This window comes from Phoenix dactylifera, chromosome 11 (genome assembly GCF_051530095.1).
Source record: "Phoenix dactylifera cultivar Ajwa chromosome 11, Ajwa_hap1_PhDact_Kaust_v1.1, whole genome shotgun sequence".
Classification (NCBI taxonomy): Eukaryota; Viridiplantae; Streptophyta; class Magnoliopsida; order Arecales; family Arecaceae; genus Phoenix; species Phoenix dactylifera.
Genome location: NC_143200.1, coordinates 3,248,220 through 3,263,924, shown reverse-complemented (window position 1 = coordinate 3,263,924; position 15,705 = coordinate 3,248,220). Strand labels below are relative to the sequence as shown.

General features: G+C 37.8%; 1 protein-coding gene across 6 annotated transcripts in view; it reads right to left on the bottom strand.

Annotated features, from left to right (window-relative positions):
* The window catches only part of LOC103715213 (signal peptide peptidase-like 2), a 52,469-nt gene that overhangs the window by 26,255 nt on the left and 10,509 nt on the right, over window positions 1–15,705 (bottom strand). For 4 of the 6 annotated variants that reach the window (XM_008802773.5, XM_089926330.1, XM_008802775.5 and 1 more), the window contains exons 5-8: window positions 7,294–7,418; window positions 3,090–3,272; window positions 2,927–2,961; window positions 2,650–2,806 (exon numbers count right to left, since the gene is read on the bottom strand). In XM_008802773.5, coding sequence (XP_008800995.1) covers window positions 2,650–2,806; window positions 2,927–2,961; window positions 3,090–3,272; window positions 7,294–7,418 — 500 coding nt within the window. Of the gene's footprint in view, window positions 1–2,649; window positions 2,807–2,926; window positions 2,975–3,089; window positions 3,273–7,293; window positions 7,419–15,705 lie in introns of all 6 variants that reach the window. The other 2 variants (XM_088706409.2, XM_089926332.1) reach the window with 1 other exon arrangement.

The window sequence follows — 15,705 nt, the reverse complement described above, 5'->3', positions numbered from 1 at the left end:
CATATACAATCTCATGCAATAATATAGAAGATCCTCTCCTCCCTTCTAAATTGTTGAAAAATATGGTCTACCGTACCAGTCCATACCGGCCGGTACAGGCCGGTACGTACCAGTCCAGCCTGGAACCGGTACCGGATCAGCATGGAATCCGGTACCGGTAGCTTATCATTAGAGAACCAGTATGTGACCAGTACAAACCGGTACAGAACCGGTACGTACCGATCCAGGCCGCCACCGGTACCGATACGGCAGACTTTCTTGAAATAGTACAAGCTTAATGAATGTCTCCACTCCCCAATATGAAATGTACCTTCAGGTGCAAGGTGTGCTTCCCACATTAACAAATGAGCTCCTTCACGCCATACAGGTCGCAATAGAAGGCTCACAGATGGCTGAACCTTGAGGCATTTTTGGAGCAATTGGCCTCAAGGTATGAAGGAGGTAAGCCCCATATATAAACCTTTTTGAACAATGCTTGTTTTGGCAAACTAACTTGTATCTATGTCTAATTATCTATAGCACATGTTTTTAATGTTATCTTTGAAATGATAATTCTGCAGAAGGAGAAATGGAGTTATAGCTGGATTTTGGCTCATCCTAGGGTCTCCAATGTCTAGGTATTTCTCATAGCAAACTAGAGAGGGACGAGTTCCTCACATTATTCATTTATAATTGTTTGCCAAATGTAACTTATGTGACCAATCTAAACCAAGGATTGCCGAACCGATACCGGGTACCATACCAGTCGACGCCCGGACCGGGTCAGTACATGCTGAATCGAGCGGTACGGCCCGGTTCAGCATTTTTTGATCTAAACTTGCAAGTTAATGATGAGCTAGCTCGGTATCATTTCTTGCTCCTTGACATAAGTTATCTATATGGTAAAGTAGTTAAATATCATTCCTAACTCATTGACTATGTATACCTCTGGGGAACAATCAATTGCTCATACTTCTCATCAAAATTTTAAGGATTAGTCGATGAAGATTAAATAGGCAATCATTACTAACTAACTTCTAGATCTTGGAGATCCATCACCTACATGAAGAACAATAAACAAGAAAACATAATTCATTCTAGTACCGGTCAAGTATAGTATGGTGGCTAAAATTGTCATGGTGGTGATCTATACCATCATTTTCTCTCCTACTTTGGAATGATTACTCTCTGTTTTGATTACTGAAATGCGAGCCAAACAACTAAAAATCTAAATGTCACAGCAAGGCATCACTGACCAATCTATTCGCATATTCGTGTCCTTACCTATATACTAACCATGGTGGCAAACTCCTTCAACTTTCTCACAAAGGCTCATACTTCCATGTAATTTCAATATCCACTAGATAAGCTCTCATGCCATGACCCATTGTGACCTAAAAAAGAGATCTTGTATATGTAGGCATTAGATTACTCGACTGCATATAGCTCTGTTAAAATAAATTATATATATATATATGTAATTATTTTGTGTTTGTACCAAGGTCTGCTTACTGTACCAGTACCGGCCTCCACCGGTATGGTACAGCCATGGAATTCGATTCCGACCCCACCGAATGGTTCCTTACCCGTTCCGATGCGAATCGGTGCAGACCGCACCGGTTCGCATCGGTACTCGTGGGGAAGGAGGAGGGAAGAGAGGAGAGAGGGGAAGAAGACCTCTCTTGCGCTACCGGACCTCTTTCTTCCTTTCGAGTACCTCGCGAGGAAGAAGACCTCCCTTGGTCGCGGGAGAAGGGGGAAAGAGAGAAGAGAGGATAGAGGAAAGAAGAGAGGAGGAGCTCGGGAAGAAGAGAAGGGAAAAAAAAGAAAAGAAAAAAGAGAGAGAGGCTGCAGGGAGCGCGCCCGCGTGCGGAGGCGCGAGTGCGAGTGGGGAAACGCGCCCCGACTCGCGCCCGCGCACGTTCCATACAGTGGGAACTGCGCGGGGTTGCCACGTGGGGCAACGAGCCCACGCACTGCCCTGCGTGGCCTTTTAATGCCACTCTGTAGCATAACGCGGACGCGCGCACATCCGCGCACGCATCTACGTGGTGTTTTTCTCTTTTTTTTTTGAATCGGTTCGGTACCGGTACCGAACAGTACCAAACCGGTACTGGTCTCCACTGGTACGTCGGTTCGGTCGATTCCGCGTACCTTGGTTTGTAAGCAAGGTCGGCCGTACCGACCATACCGACGTACCGATAGGCGCCGATACCGGTTCGGTACCGGTACGAACTGGTACCAAACTAGTACCACTGGTTCAGCTTGGTTCACACATCCAAAAGCTCCAAAAAAAATTTGAAACCAGTACGGGCCAGTACTGATTTTTAAAACCAAACCGGACCGGTCAAAGCCGATACCAATTCAGTACGGGCTGAACCGGCTGGTGCGGGCCGGCTCAGCACTCCTTGGTTCGTACATACGCCATCAACTCATTCTCATATGAAATACTTAATGCAAGTTTGTACATACAAGTCTGCAGCATTTGCTCAAGTTACAATAATGAAAGTATTTATTTTATACAAAGAAGAGACTTGCTAGCTTTCATATAAATGCATAAGAACAGCTAACCCACATATTAGGTTCAAGATTATGGCACTGGATTTACAATGAGTATAAAAACAAGGACAGTGTAGTAAAAGAGGAAGATTAGTGTGGGAAATATCTTACAAGAACATCTTGCCCAATCCAGGCATGAGGTGAATTCCGATTTACAGCCCAAGAAATGGCAAATGCCATACAGAATGGTAAAACCAAAATAGACAGAATCGAAACCTCTCCTAAAATGGGAAGACTTATAGTCATCCGCCCACAACCTTTAAGAATTCTGCTCAATAGAGATCAATAAACAAACAAACTGAAAACCAAAAAATAAACTTAAATACAATAAAAAAAGAAAAATATACCAGTGTGATTCATAAGAGTAAACAACTTAATGCGTCCATACCTTGAAATAAGTGTTACCATGCAAACATGCATTCCCTGACAAAAAAAACTTCAAAATAGAATCATTGAAGGACCAGCTGCACAAATTACTCCACACTTGTTTCCCTATCATTAGCAAAATTATATAACCTTTACAAGAAATAAGAATTCTGAAAAATCTGTACCTCGGTACTGCCTATGCAGAATAAGACAATCAGCAGCCAAATAAACCAAGAGGACATAAAAAAAAATAGAAGCACCAGGAAAGTAGATGCTGCTACAACAAATACTATGGCTCCTGTGGTACTAAGTTCTACGAATTCTTTCTCAGAATCTTCTTTTCTGCTGATTTCAGCATTAGTTTGATCCTGTCAATTAAGAGCAAAGGCAAAACAAATCAAAAAGCATATGGCACTTCATTGTACCATAGTTTGTTAGAAGCAAACAGGAAATTTCATGTGAATGTTTCAATTGACATCAGAAATACGTGTAACTGAATGCATGTGCACCAGGCCACCAGCACTATTGAATCACAAGATGACTCATGCATTTCTATTTAGAAACACATTTTTTCAAGGATTTAAAAGAGCAGATGGAGCCTATGGCTTATAAGTTTTTCTCCCACAACCACCAGTAGCTTTTTAAGCAAAACTCATCCAAAATTAGTTTTGTGTCATATCAGTGTAAGTTCATGAAAAATCATGTCCAGCTCTATTCCATCAAACTCATTTGAAAAAGTAATAATGCAGTATTAAAATAGCAAAGATATGGATCTAGTCTCCTTATTTGATTAGTAAAAGTAAAAAAGTAATTTCATAAACTAAGTCACTGAATGGCAGCATATCATTTGCCTTTCATGCCAGATTTGAGAATTTGACCATTTGAGACATATTAAAACCTCTCATTTTATTTTCTCTAACCAATTTTTTGGTAAACTGGCCCAAGGAATGCAGTGAATGAGAATAAATAGATAGAGAAGCAAAAGATTGTAGATATCCGACAGATCAAAGGGGCTCAGGACCTTCAGGTTGTGACAAATGGGTTCAAATTTGAAAGATGAAAGAATATATGAACGACAAAAAACTCATTGAAAACAAAGGATGAAGTACCCAATAGTGATGAATGGTGAAAAACATCCCATTAGAGTCATCCAAATAGAATTGATCATTGTGGCTGTTAGCTTTAAATGACTGAAGTTTGAGGAAGAATTGTCAAATTCTAGAGATTTTTATTTCAGGTTCATTAAGGAATTTGCAAATTAATTGGATCACTGCAACAAATTATGGAAAATTTCACCCAACAAAACCCCCTAATCCCCTTCTTAGCCAATAGAGAAAAGCATAAGTATATAAATAAATAAGTAAATAAGCAAAGAGAGAGAGTGGGGGGAGACTGATTATCAAATTTTAATGATTTGTAGGTAACATCTTCACATTTATTAAGAATGATTTTGTTGTAAGCAACACTTATACAATTCCATGTCTGGTTACCTGATGATGACAAGTAAATTGACAATTGCAGGATCTATGATGATGGAGAGAGTGCATGTTAAAGGAGAGAAAGCAAAGAATTGCAATACCAATGTTGATAGGATTAGAGAGCGTTTTGACTCTAGATGTACCATTCTTTCATATTGTCGGTAATATGCTTACCAAATTGGTGATTGTGTCACATAGATATACTTGGGCTATTGCCCAAGTAAAATACAATTAAATGTTCCCATGCTTCTTGTGTCCTAAGTTTCACAATGTATGACAGTGGCAAGCCCCTCGCTCATGTCAAGAACATCTCAGCCAAAGCTTGGGTTTGCGGTAGTGGAGATTAGTAATAACATCCCATCATTGCACATGCTCGTCATCTTCCCATCTCTAAACTACTACCTTCATCATAGATGGCATCAACTATTGTGCCTCTAGTGACCACCAAAAACCTTTTCAATTTGTGAAATTTCTTTAGTTGTTTCATACTTTGCATAAAAAACTTTACATCAATATGAGAGGAATGATCATTAGACACTTGGAATGTAGAAGCAGATTCTTCCTGTTATTTTTTAACCAGTTATGTTAGTAACTGAAGGAGTACTTGGAGCTAGATTTCACTTGTATGAATGCCTATTTCTCCCAAGCTTTCAATTTTCATAGCCTTTTCTTCTCTCTTTTAAAAGATTTCTTGACATGATTTGAAGTCGGTGATCTATGAACTATGAACAACAAATTCTACTTGGCAAATCACCCTTTTAACACCTCTACGCTGAATTTCAAACAAATTGGATCAATTTGACCCCTTCTGAATAAACTTTTGTTGGGAGGGGGGCGAATACTTGTTTCAGGGGTATCCATGCCTGACTATCAGACAATGACTATTATATCTGTTATATCTTCTATTTTCCATAGAGCTGCTTAGCATGGTCTTGTGCCATCATGCATTGAGAACAGTTCATTATTTGTTTTAGTTATTTGTTCGGAAGTGTGGCAACACTTTTTTCCCCACCCCACAAGGTGATTGATCATAGTCTTTTGCTTTGTTTTCTCAATAACAACGTCAGCCACTGCAATACATTGTATGATAAACATGATCTCAAGCACAATATGATCTGCTTCTGGAATGCCATATCTTCATGGTGATGACATGCAGAGTCATATTGATGACAGAAGACTCCAAAGTCCAAACCATCTAGAGAAAGCAATTTGAATCATGTTCATCAGCGCCATTTGGTTGGCATAACTCTCATTTCTTAGTTCTTAGTTATCCCCTTCATTCACTGCTGCCTAGATCAGTCCACAAATCCCCAAACCAATGGTTTCTAACTTTCTATAATTAGGCTCCTTGTTCGGACTAGTCATGCAGGTGAAGATTAGTTATCCCCTTCATTCACTGTGTTCCAGAATTTATTATGATGGAACACTAGCAGCAGCTATCTTCATGAACCTGCAATTTTTGCAGCAAGCATGCCAATTCATGATTAGCATTGAGAAGATTATCATTGCCCGAATCTGTTCCTAATGCACCTCATACAGAATTGGACTTTATGCATGAAAATGTTTTCATTCTAAACTCACCTTCCTTGCTTCAGCTCTTGCTGAAATTATTACCAAGGATAACCCAAATGTACCTCCCTTTAATGTGCCTGAATTATATTTTTGTTGCCTACTTGCCTCTAGAGATCAACTCGACCTTCTAATTTAGCTTCTAGCATGTAGGTAAATGCAACTAATTTTGTTTTTGACAGTACAAGGCACCGAGTTGTTTCTATGGCACTTGTGCCAGACTTGCCAAGAAGAAACTCCATCAGCATCAATATTACTGTTGCTATTTCGTTACTCTCCCCTCCAGCTGATAAGTCTTTATCTAATAAGTGCCACTTTCCATCACATCTTGGATCATTTTAAGCAGTCAGAGACCCATAAACCCACCAAACCCTAGCTGATTATTTCAGTTGTTTATATTTATATTGATAGCAAGTACCCCTAGTAGAAAGCATCACGTCTGTGAATTTTGTGGATCATTATATGTTTATGTGCGGATAGCATTATATTATATGCTTTGCAAACAATTAGTAAATGATCTAAGGTTACCTCTTTTATTTCTTCTTAATTTTTACTTTTCAGATAATATACTGAATTTTTATTTTTAACAAAATGTTTACCAAAAACTTCATCCCATGCCACATTCAAATCTCCAATGCATCATTTTGCCTGCAACATCAGGTGGTGAGGCATTTCCATGATTGGACATCAAATGTTCAATTTTAACCTTACAGAATGTAAATATGTAAGCCTCAATTCAACAGCAAAGAATGAATGAAAACGTAAATTCACAAATCATATTTTGAAATTCTCTAGCAACTCGCCTTATCTTACTACTAATTACAGATAATGGTCTGGCAAAGAAAAGGGTATATGAAGCAATTGTCAAGCCAAATTATCATAACTAGATCATTGGTAAATGTGCATAACTAGACTGAAGAAAAAAAGAAGTATACAGCAAGGTTGAGCAAATGTAAATTCATCATATCAAATGCTGTAGCAATTCACTATAGCTTGCTACCAATTGTATATTATGGTTAAGCAAAGAAAAGGTATATCAACCAATTGTCATGCCATGCTATAATAAATAGATTATTGGAAAATGTGCATACAGAGACCTGATAAACCAGAACAAGTATGTACTCTTCTATACCAAAGATAAAGTGAACAATGACTAATGCACAGCATAGTTTCAATTCAGAATATACCGAGTTTATGAAGAAAAGCTGTAACTAACTTCATAACAATAAATATATAAAATTTGAGTTCTTTCAGAAGAAAAACTATTTGATTTCGGGAAAAAATGTAAAAATTTTATCAACTGAAAAACCATCCGTGTAAGTTCACTATAACGTTCACCAACCTGCTTGCATGCAATGTATTCATCCCACAGGGAAGCACAAACAACAGTTCCAACAGCCATTAACCACAAAATGGCTGCTGCAGGGTCAATAGCTGGCCTGTTTGGAGAATACAATTGAATATCCACTGTGAAATTAAAAACAATATGAGCAGCATCAAAGAAAAAAAGGATCTTGAATAAGTAAACAAAAAGATGCACAAAACTAAGGACTAAAGTTGTAATCAGTGTTGCCCCTTTATATACAGACACAAATCTAGCATAATAATCAGGAGAAGGAAGTTTAAATAACCATTTAGATGGAAACTCTGGTGGTATTCCAAATTTTATGATTCTATGTTCCAGCTATTAAAGTGTAAGAGACATGCGAAGCTATTTTACCAAATTTTAAGGACAAAAGCAGTTAATATCTAAATCCACGTAGGAAGAGATGAGAAAAAAAATCCAGTTCCATTCCCTTCTAGAAACGGTCAGAGTTTGGATGCCTACACCAAGGATTAATATGCTCATATGTAGTATAACGCGTTAATGGTACATACCATGCTAACAGGTTGGTGGCATGGTACAAGTGCTTGTACCTGTGCTTATGCCAAAACTTCTTTTCTGCATAACAGCCACAATGGTGTGCATTAAACAACTTGCATTAACATAGACCGATGCAAGATGATAGGAGCCTGGGCCATGTTGGTTAATTCTAAATCCATGTCTAATTATCCTAAACAACCTTAAGTCCTTAACTCTGTTTAAGATGGTGTAGAACTCTTCCTGACTGTTTTTTCATTTAAGAAGGTGTAGAACTCTCCCTGAATGTTTTTTCTTATTCTTTAAAAAACTGAAAAAGGACCTGAGAACCTCTGATCTGTGGACTGGAAAGAGTAATGAACAAAAGATCATCATTGTAAAATGAATCAGAGATCAAGATTGAAGATAACCAATAGTATATAAGCTTTCCACAGTGCCGCCAGTTTAAAGCTTCCCAAGCAAATGTGTATACCACCACCTACATGTGCTGTTATTATGTAAACACAATTAAATATCCAAGATGGCTTTTATCATGAACCATATATACTGTTGATGTTAGCATAATAGTTTGGTGTTATTTACATGACTAATTGTTAGTTACATGACTGGCCAAGCAATGAGCTGAATGCTACTACCATCTGAGAATGTAAAACGTGCCTAGCTAAGAGAACCCTCAAGTATGATAAGTAGAAAGCATCACAAGAAATGTAGTAGATGAGATAATAGAAAATGGGAGAATAAGTATAGGTAAAGGTTTGGACTTCAAAGTTTCTCCATTTTCCCATTGACCACACTTTTCCCACTCCTCTTCCCGCAAACCAATGAGTCCTTAGCCTTTGTGAAACTTTTCTTATTATTGAACTTGGACTTTGAAAATTTGAAGGAAATTGGTAGCATTTTGGTGTTTGTTTTCACAAAATTAATGGAAAAGGAAACCATTTTCTATATTTGCATGATTTTTTGTTGTTTTTGGAAAAATTTGAGGGGGCAGAAGAAGGTTTTGAACATGATATTTTTAAACATAGGATTTTTAAATAATTTGTCCCATAATGATTCTTAGACTTTAGACAGTGATAATAAATGTCAGATTTTGAATGATAATCTAATATAGTTTGAAATTATTATCATTTAAAATAAAAAAAATTGAACAAGATTATATTTTGAGACAAGCAAGCATCAACCTGAAGCCCCCCAAACTATATAATCAAAAAAAATAAGCATTAAAATATCTTCTAGATGGATGCCTGCTTGTTTTCTTAGTTGCTTTTGTTTTTCTTTTATACCGTTTCATTTGTTTTGGCTAAGACTCAAAATGAACCAAAACAATTGAAATGAACATTCAATCAACACAAGCAAAAAAACCAAAAACCAAGCTTCAAACATTGTTAAAAATATATAACATTATGTATGTAAAGTTGTAGAGATTTAAAAGAAAAGGCAGTGTCTAATATTATTAAGAAATTTGAAGAAGAAAATAATGTACATTTAGTAAAGAGCTAATATTAGACAATAAATTACAAATATTGTTGAGCTACTGGTGACTTCAAAGAATGGATGAAACATGTGAGAGGATGATGTAGTCTCGGGACTCCATCTTGTACATAGTTTATATTTTTTATTGTTTCTGTGTTTTCTATCTAAAGCCATATTTAGGCTTGGATTTTCAGTCGAGTCATGTACTAGGACTGTCAAGCAAAAAGGGTCCATCTAGGTGTGATAGGAAGCCTAACCCAACCACAAACCACTACACTTAATTGCTTGAGCCTTGGTCTTTCTTCAATGCCCACGGCCATCACTCATCTCTAGGAACGAAGGAGGATGGGTGAAAGTCTTGGAGATAGAATTGTGCATGTTGAATGCATGAAAGAAGAGGGGGAGGAAGTTAGAAAAGAAAATCAAAAAAAATTTAAAAAAAAGTTATTGTTCACATGAACAGTAATAGGCGGTTAAACGGAAGATAAGGACGAGTGATAGAAAGATAAGGGCTATTGGGAAAGTTGTTGGATAAGGATTAATAGAGAAGTTATAGGAACCGTTTGGAGGATTTTAGGAAGATTGTTCAGCTATTTTGGCGCCTATAAAAAGAAGGACAGCAACCATTAAAAAGAAGAAGAAAACCTAGAAAGTTGAGTGCCACCGTGGGCGAAGCCCTGAGAAATTCTTTTCCTTTCACTTTCATCTTGCTTCTTGACCTATTTATTCTTAGAGCTACCTTCTCGACCTCTTCATCCTTCGTCTCGATGCCTAGGTGGAGTGCGGCCTGAAGATTCTCATTGGTTGGAGGGACCAAACTCGTAGAGATAATTATCCGACTAGTTCTATCACTATCTTCTACTCAGCCCTCGTTTCTTCATCCATCAATCATTATCTCTACCTACCATTATTACCATCATTGCCATCTATCACAAACTTGAAACCCGAGTTTACTGGCAGTATTTTTTTTATTGTTCTGTTGTAGTTATTTTCAGTTTGCTGCACTTGTTATATTTCATTAATTAGGCTTCATCAATAAGCTATCTATCATGTTCTGTTTTGTGTTCACATACCTCTATGATGATCTTTTGGGATAATGAGCATTTGCTGAAGTATCTAATCAATCATACCATAATTGATTATTATGAAATCAGTCAACATCTGTATTAGTCGATTATAAGTTGCACCAAAGTGGTATCAGAGCCAATATGTCCTACATATTTAGAAATCTTCATTATTGTGTTTGCATCATCACATTCATTTTTTTCTGCACTTTAAATTCTGAGAATTAAATTTCTGTACTTCAAAACAAAGAAGTATATTTTCTGGATTAAAAAATAGTAAATTATATTTTGTGCATTTAAAAAAATAAAAAATTTTAATTTTTGGAGTTAAGAATACAGGAAAAATTAGTTTCTGTATTTTAAAAACCAAAAAATTCTGCATTCATTTTCCACATTTAAAAAAATAAAAAAATATATTTGCATTAAAATATTCAATTTTGGCATTAAAAAAATAAAAAAAATCATTAAAATGGAAAAAATTATTTCACCTCCGTAACATTAGAAACACCTCTGAAACAGTTTTGGGTCAAATCTTAGCCTACAATCATGTCTGAAAATTGGCAAGATGCATTTAGAGCCCAACAGCAAACCTTAGAGCAGATCCAGCGACAGGTAGAGCACCTCTCTAACTTCATGACTAGACTAGAATTGAACTTACCTGAGATAGTGAGACCTAGGAGAGAGAAAAATCATCAAGATGGATCAAGACGTAGAGTCAGACCTCAAGGTAGACAAAGGATCAATCAAAGGGTAGTCGAGAGTAATAAGTCAGATGAGATAGAAAATGACTTAGATGACCGGTCATTATGTAGGAACAGAGAGAAACCACCACATAGAGAACCCCCTTGTGCCAGACATTGGGATGATGGCATTAAGATAGATATTGGAGATTTTAAGGGATGTTTCCAGCCATATGCTTTTCTTGATTGGGTTGACAAAATCGACCAATATTTTGATTGGAAGAAAATCCCTGAGAATAAAGAGGTCAAATTTGTGACCCTCAAATTAAAGTGACGCACTAATTTGGTGGAAGCAACTCCAGGAACGAAGAGTTCGGCAAGGTAAGGATAAGATCCGTACGTGGAGTATCCATACGTTGAGGAAGCGATTTGTCCCATTGGATTATCGCCAAAACCTCTACTTGAAATACTAAATTAAAGATTATCCGTCAAATCGAAGGAAAGTCATCCTAGCACTACTTAAAGTTAAGCATGTCTATCGGTCGATTTCCCTCATGCAGGAAATCGAACGAGATCTTATTCATTCGTGGAACTCTTTTCGTTTAGGGCGAATGCGGCCTACTTTATAGGGCAAGAGCTAAAGCCCATGCAGTCTGAAATCTGTATCCAAAGGGGACAGACTTGTCGGCAACCAACTTCACTCCAGTTGGTTCGGATAAGCTGCGACCTCCATCACTTTTTGATACGTACATGGATTAAATGGATGCATTTCCTGCCTAAGATTGGTCCTTCTCAAGCACCCGACTCCTAATATCAATATCTCAGGGCTAGAGATGTGATACGGGGAATGGAACCTCTTAGTACCGGGCAAGGGGCTATTTCCATTCTCGGAGATGCGATACCTAAAACCTTCGATAAGGAACTAGGACTGTGAATGAGTACACCGAGAAGTTCTATGAGCTTCAAGCAAGAAACAGCCTTAGCGACGACCCCATTCATGTTGCCAGTAGATATATCAATGGCTTGAGACGGGACATCCTGGACCAAGCGGAGATGTTCGATGTCTTGAGTATTGATGATGCCCATCGTCGTGCACTGAGAGTAAAAGCACAACAAAGGCGAACCGGTGGTCGAAAGTGGGACCCAAATAGAAACTCCACTACCCATGGAAAGAGTCAGTTTGGGAACAAGGCAATAAGTTCTCAGAACCCTACCAAGACCGCAACTGCCCTAAAGCCCAATTCTAATAAGGAATTATGGGACAAGAGCAAGGGCGTACTGGCACCGGCACCTAATTCCACTATCATTTGCTATAAGTGCCAACAACTCGGTCATAAATCCTCTGAATGTCTCCGAGAAAATTTCAGTCTCAGTCACACCTGATTGAGCAAGGACGTCAGAACGATTCAGATAAACCCAATCCAGAGGCAAATGAGGGTGAGTATGAACAAGAGGATGAGTCAGAGAACGACGATATCTACTTACAGGTGATGAGGTGGGCCCACTCATGCTGATTCACCATGTCATGGTCGCACCTAAGCAACCTGTCCAGGATAATTGGTTGAGGCAAAGTATTTTCTTGACTATGGTACTATAGGGAGATATAGATGTTCTATGTTGATTGATAGTAGCAGTATTGAAAACTTCGTGTCTCAATACATAGTTGATAAACTAAAAATACATACACAAAAGATTCATAAACTATATAAGGTATCTTGGTTTAAGGAGGGAGTTGAGGTTCTAGTCACCCACATTTCATTCAATTTTTGTTGTGGCGGACCAGTTTTCAAAAATGGCACATTTCATTCCATGTAGGAAAACATCTGATATATCTCATATAGCACATTTATTTTTTAAAGAAATTGTTAGGCTGCATGATATTCCAAGATCATTCACATTTGATGGGGACACAAAATTTACTAGTTATTTATGGAAAACTCTTTGGAGCAAATTAGGAACAAAACTAAACTTCAGCAGTGCTTATCACCCCCAAACAGATGGTCAGACAAAGGTAGTGAACCATACACTCGGTAACATGCTTAGATTTTTGGTTAGTTAGCATCCTACTCAGTGGGACTTGGTTTTAGCATAGGCAGAATTTGCATACAACTTTATAAATCGTACTACTGGTAAGTCTCCATTTGAAATCATCTACGGTTTTTCTATTCCACACATACTTGATCATGCTTCCATTCCCTATCATGGTCGGATGTGCCAAAGCAGAGGACAATATTAAGCAGGTCCGCCGCATCCAACGAGAAGTCCATCAGCGCTTGCTTGACTCCAGTTCCAGGTATAAGGATGATGCTAACTGTCATCGTGGAGAGGTTCACTTTGCAGAGGGCGATCTGGTGATGGCCTATTTCAGAAGAGAGATTTTTATTGGGCAGATAGAGCAAGCTTAGCCCGCGAAAGTATGGTCCATTCCGCATATGTTGAAAGCTGGAGGAGAATGCCTATTTATTGGAGCTTCCAGACGTCCAAACTTTTCCAATTTTCAACGTCGCCGACCTGCACCAGTTCTATGGAGATCCACTAGAGGCGGTTGCAGTTCCAGATTTACCTAGCACCAGCTCAGAGTCTAGTTTTCATGAGGGTATTGACTATTGAGGATATTCTTGACGTGCAAGCCGTAGACACTAGGCGTAGACAGTACCGCAGATTCCTCATGCATTGGCATGGGAGACCTATATCAGACAATTCAAGGACGAGTTGAGGCGCCAGAGACCCGATTTGTTGCAGCGCATACGGAGGCCTACTCGTCAGGAGTCGAGTTTTTTCCAGCCGGAAAAAACTGATGTAGTCTCAAAACTCCATCTTATATATAGTTTATATTTTTTGTTATTTCTGTGTTTTCCATCCAAAGCCATATTTAGGTTTGAATTTTTAGTCGAGTCACGTACTAGGACTGCCAAGCAAAAAAAGTCCACCTAGGTGTGATAGGAAGCCTAACCCAACCACAAACTACTATACTTAATTGCTTGAGCATTGGCCTTTCTTCAATGCCCACGGCCATCACTCATCTCTAGGAACAGAGTAGAATGGGTGAAAGTCTTGGAGATAGAATTGTGCATGTTGAATGTATGGAACAAAGGAGGAAAGAAAGTTGGAAAAGAGAACAAAAAAAATTTAAAAAAAGTTATTGTTCACGTGAACAGGAACCCGACCCGAGTTGCTGTGCACAAAACAGTAATAGGCGATTGAGCGGAAGATAAGGACGAGCGAGAAAAAGATAAGGGCTACTAGAAAAGTTGTTGGATAAGGATTAGTGGAGAAGTTATAAAAACCGTTTTGGAGGATTTTAGGAAGCTTGTTCAGCTGTTTTGACGCCTATAAAAAGAAGGGACAACAGCCATTTTAAAAAAAAAAAACCTAGAAAGGTGAGTGCCACCGTTGGCGAAGCCCTGAGAAATTCTTTTTCTTCCACTTTCATCCTGCTTCTTGACCTATTTCTTCTTGGAGCCACCTTCTCGACCCCATCATCCTTCGTCTCAATGCCTAGATGGAGCGCGGCCTGAAGATTCTCATTGGATTAGAGGGACCAAACTCGCAAAGGTAATTATACGACAAATTCTATCACTATCTTCTACCCAGCCCTCGTTTCTTCGTCCATCAATCATTATCTCTACCCATCATCATTACCATCGTTGTCATCTATCACATCCTTGGAATCCGAGTTTACTAGCAGTATTTTTTTTATTGTTCTGTTGTAGTTATTTTTAGTTTGTTGCACTTGTTATGTTTCATTGATTAGGCTTCATTAATAAGCTATCTATCATTTTCTGTTTTGTGTTAACATATCTCTATAATGATCTTTTGGATGATGAGCATTTACTGAAGTGTCTAATCAGTCGCACCATAATTGATTATTGTGAAATCAATCTACAACTGTAGTAGTCGATTATAGGTTGCACCAGAGGAGTTATTATCTGAATGAATAAAGCATGCTTGTTTACCTGTAAATCATGCTAAAATTTGGTCATTGTCGAAGGTGTTAGTTATAAACCAATGAAGTTAAATAGGCTCCAATGTGATTTTTTCCGACTGAATAGGGTGCTATTTAAGGAAAACGTACAAATTACAAGGTTGACTCAAGAAAAGTCCACCTATTTGAAATTTGAACCTGATCCACATTTTGGAACCTTTTTAATCAAAGCCACGTTGAAACTTTTCTAATCAAAAAAAAAAAGAAGTCATATTGGAACCTCATTTCAGGTGATGCTTGTTGGAATTCACTTCGTAACAGGGATACGATTCCTCTAACCAATAGTAATGAACTTTCACCCTCAGACAAGGTGATCTGGCCATCAAATATCATTTAACATATATTTTCATACCCTTATTCCACTTGTAAAGGGAAAGAAATTTTACATTTTAATAATGAGAAAGAAATTTTACATTTTTATAATCAGAAGAAATTGTCCAAAAAGAATTTGTTATATAGAAGAAAAGGATTTGATAAAAAAAAAATTAGTATAGAAAAGGGATAAACGACTCATATTAAGAAGAGATAGTCAAAGAAAACCTGCACAAAATGAAAAGGTAAATTTCGATCTGCCAATAACAGATTAATGGAGGGAAATAGTTCAGATAAGAGATGGGAGAAACTCAAACCAGAATCATTTACCAATAAAAGAAAAGTCGGTCATTTGGTTACTTAAATCAAATTTATGCAG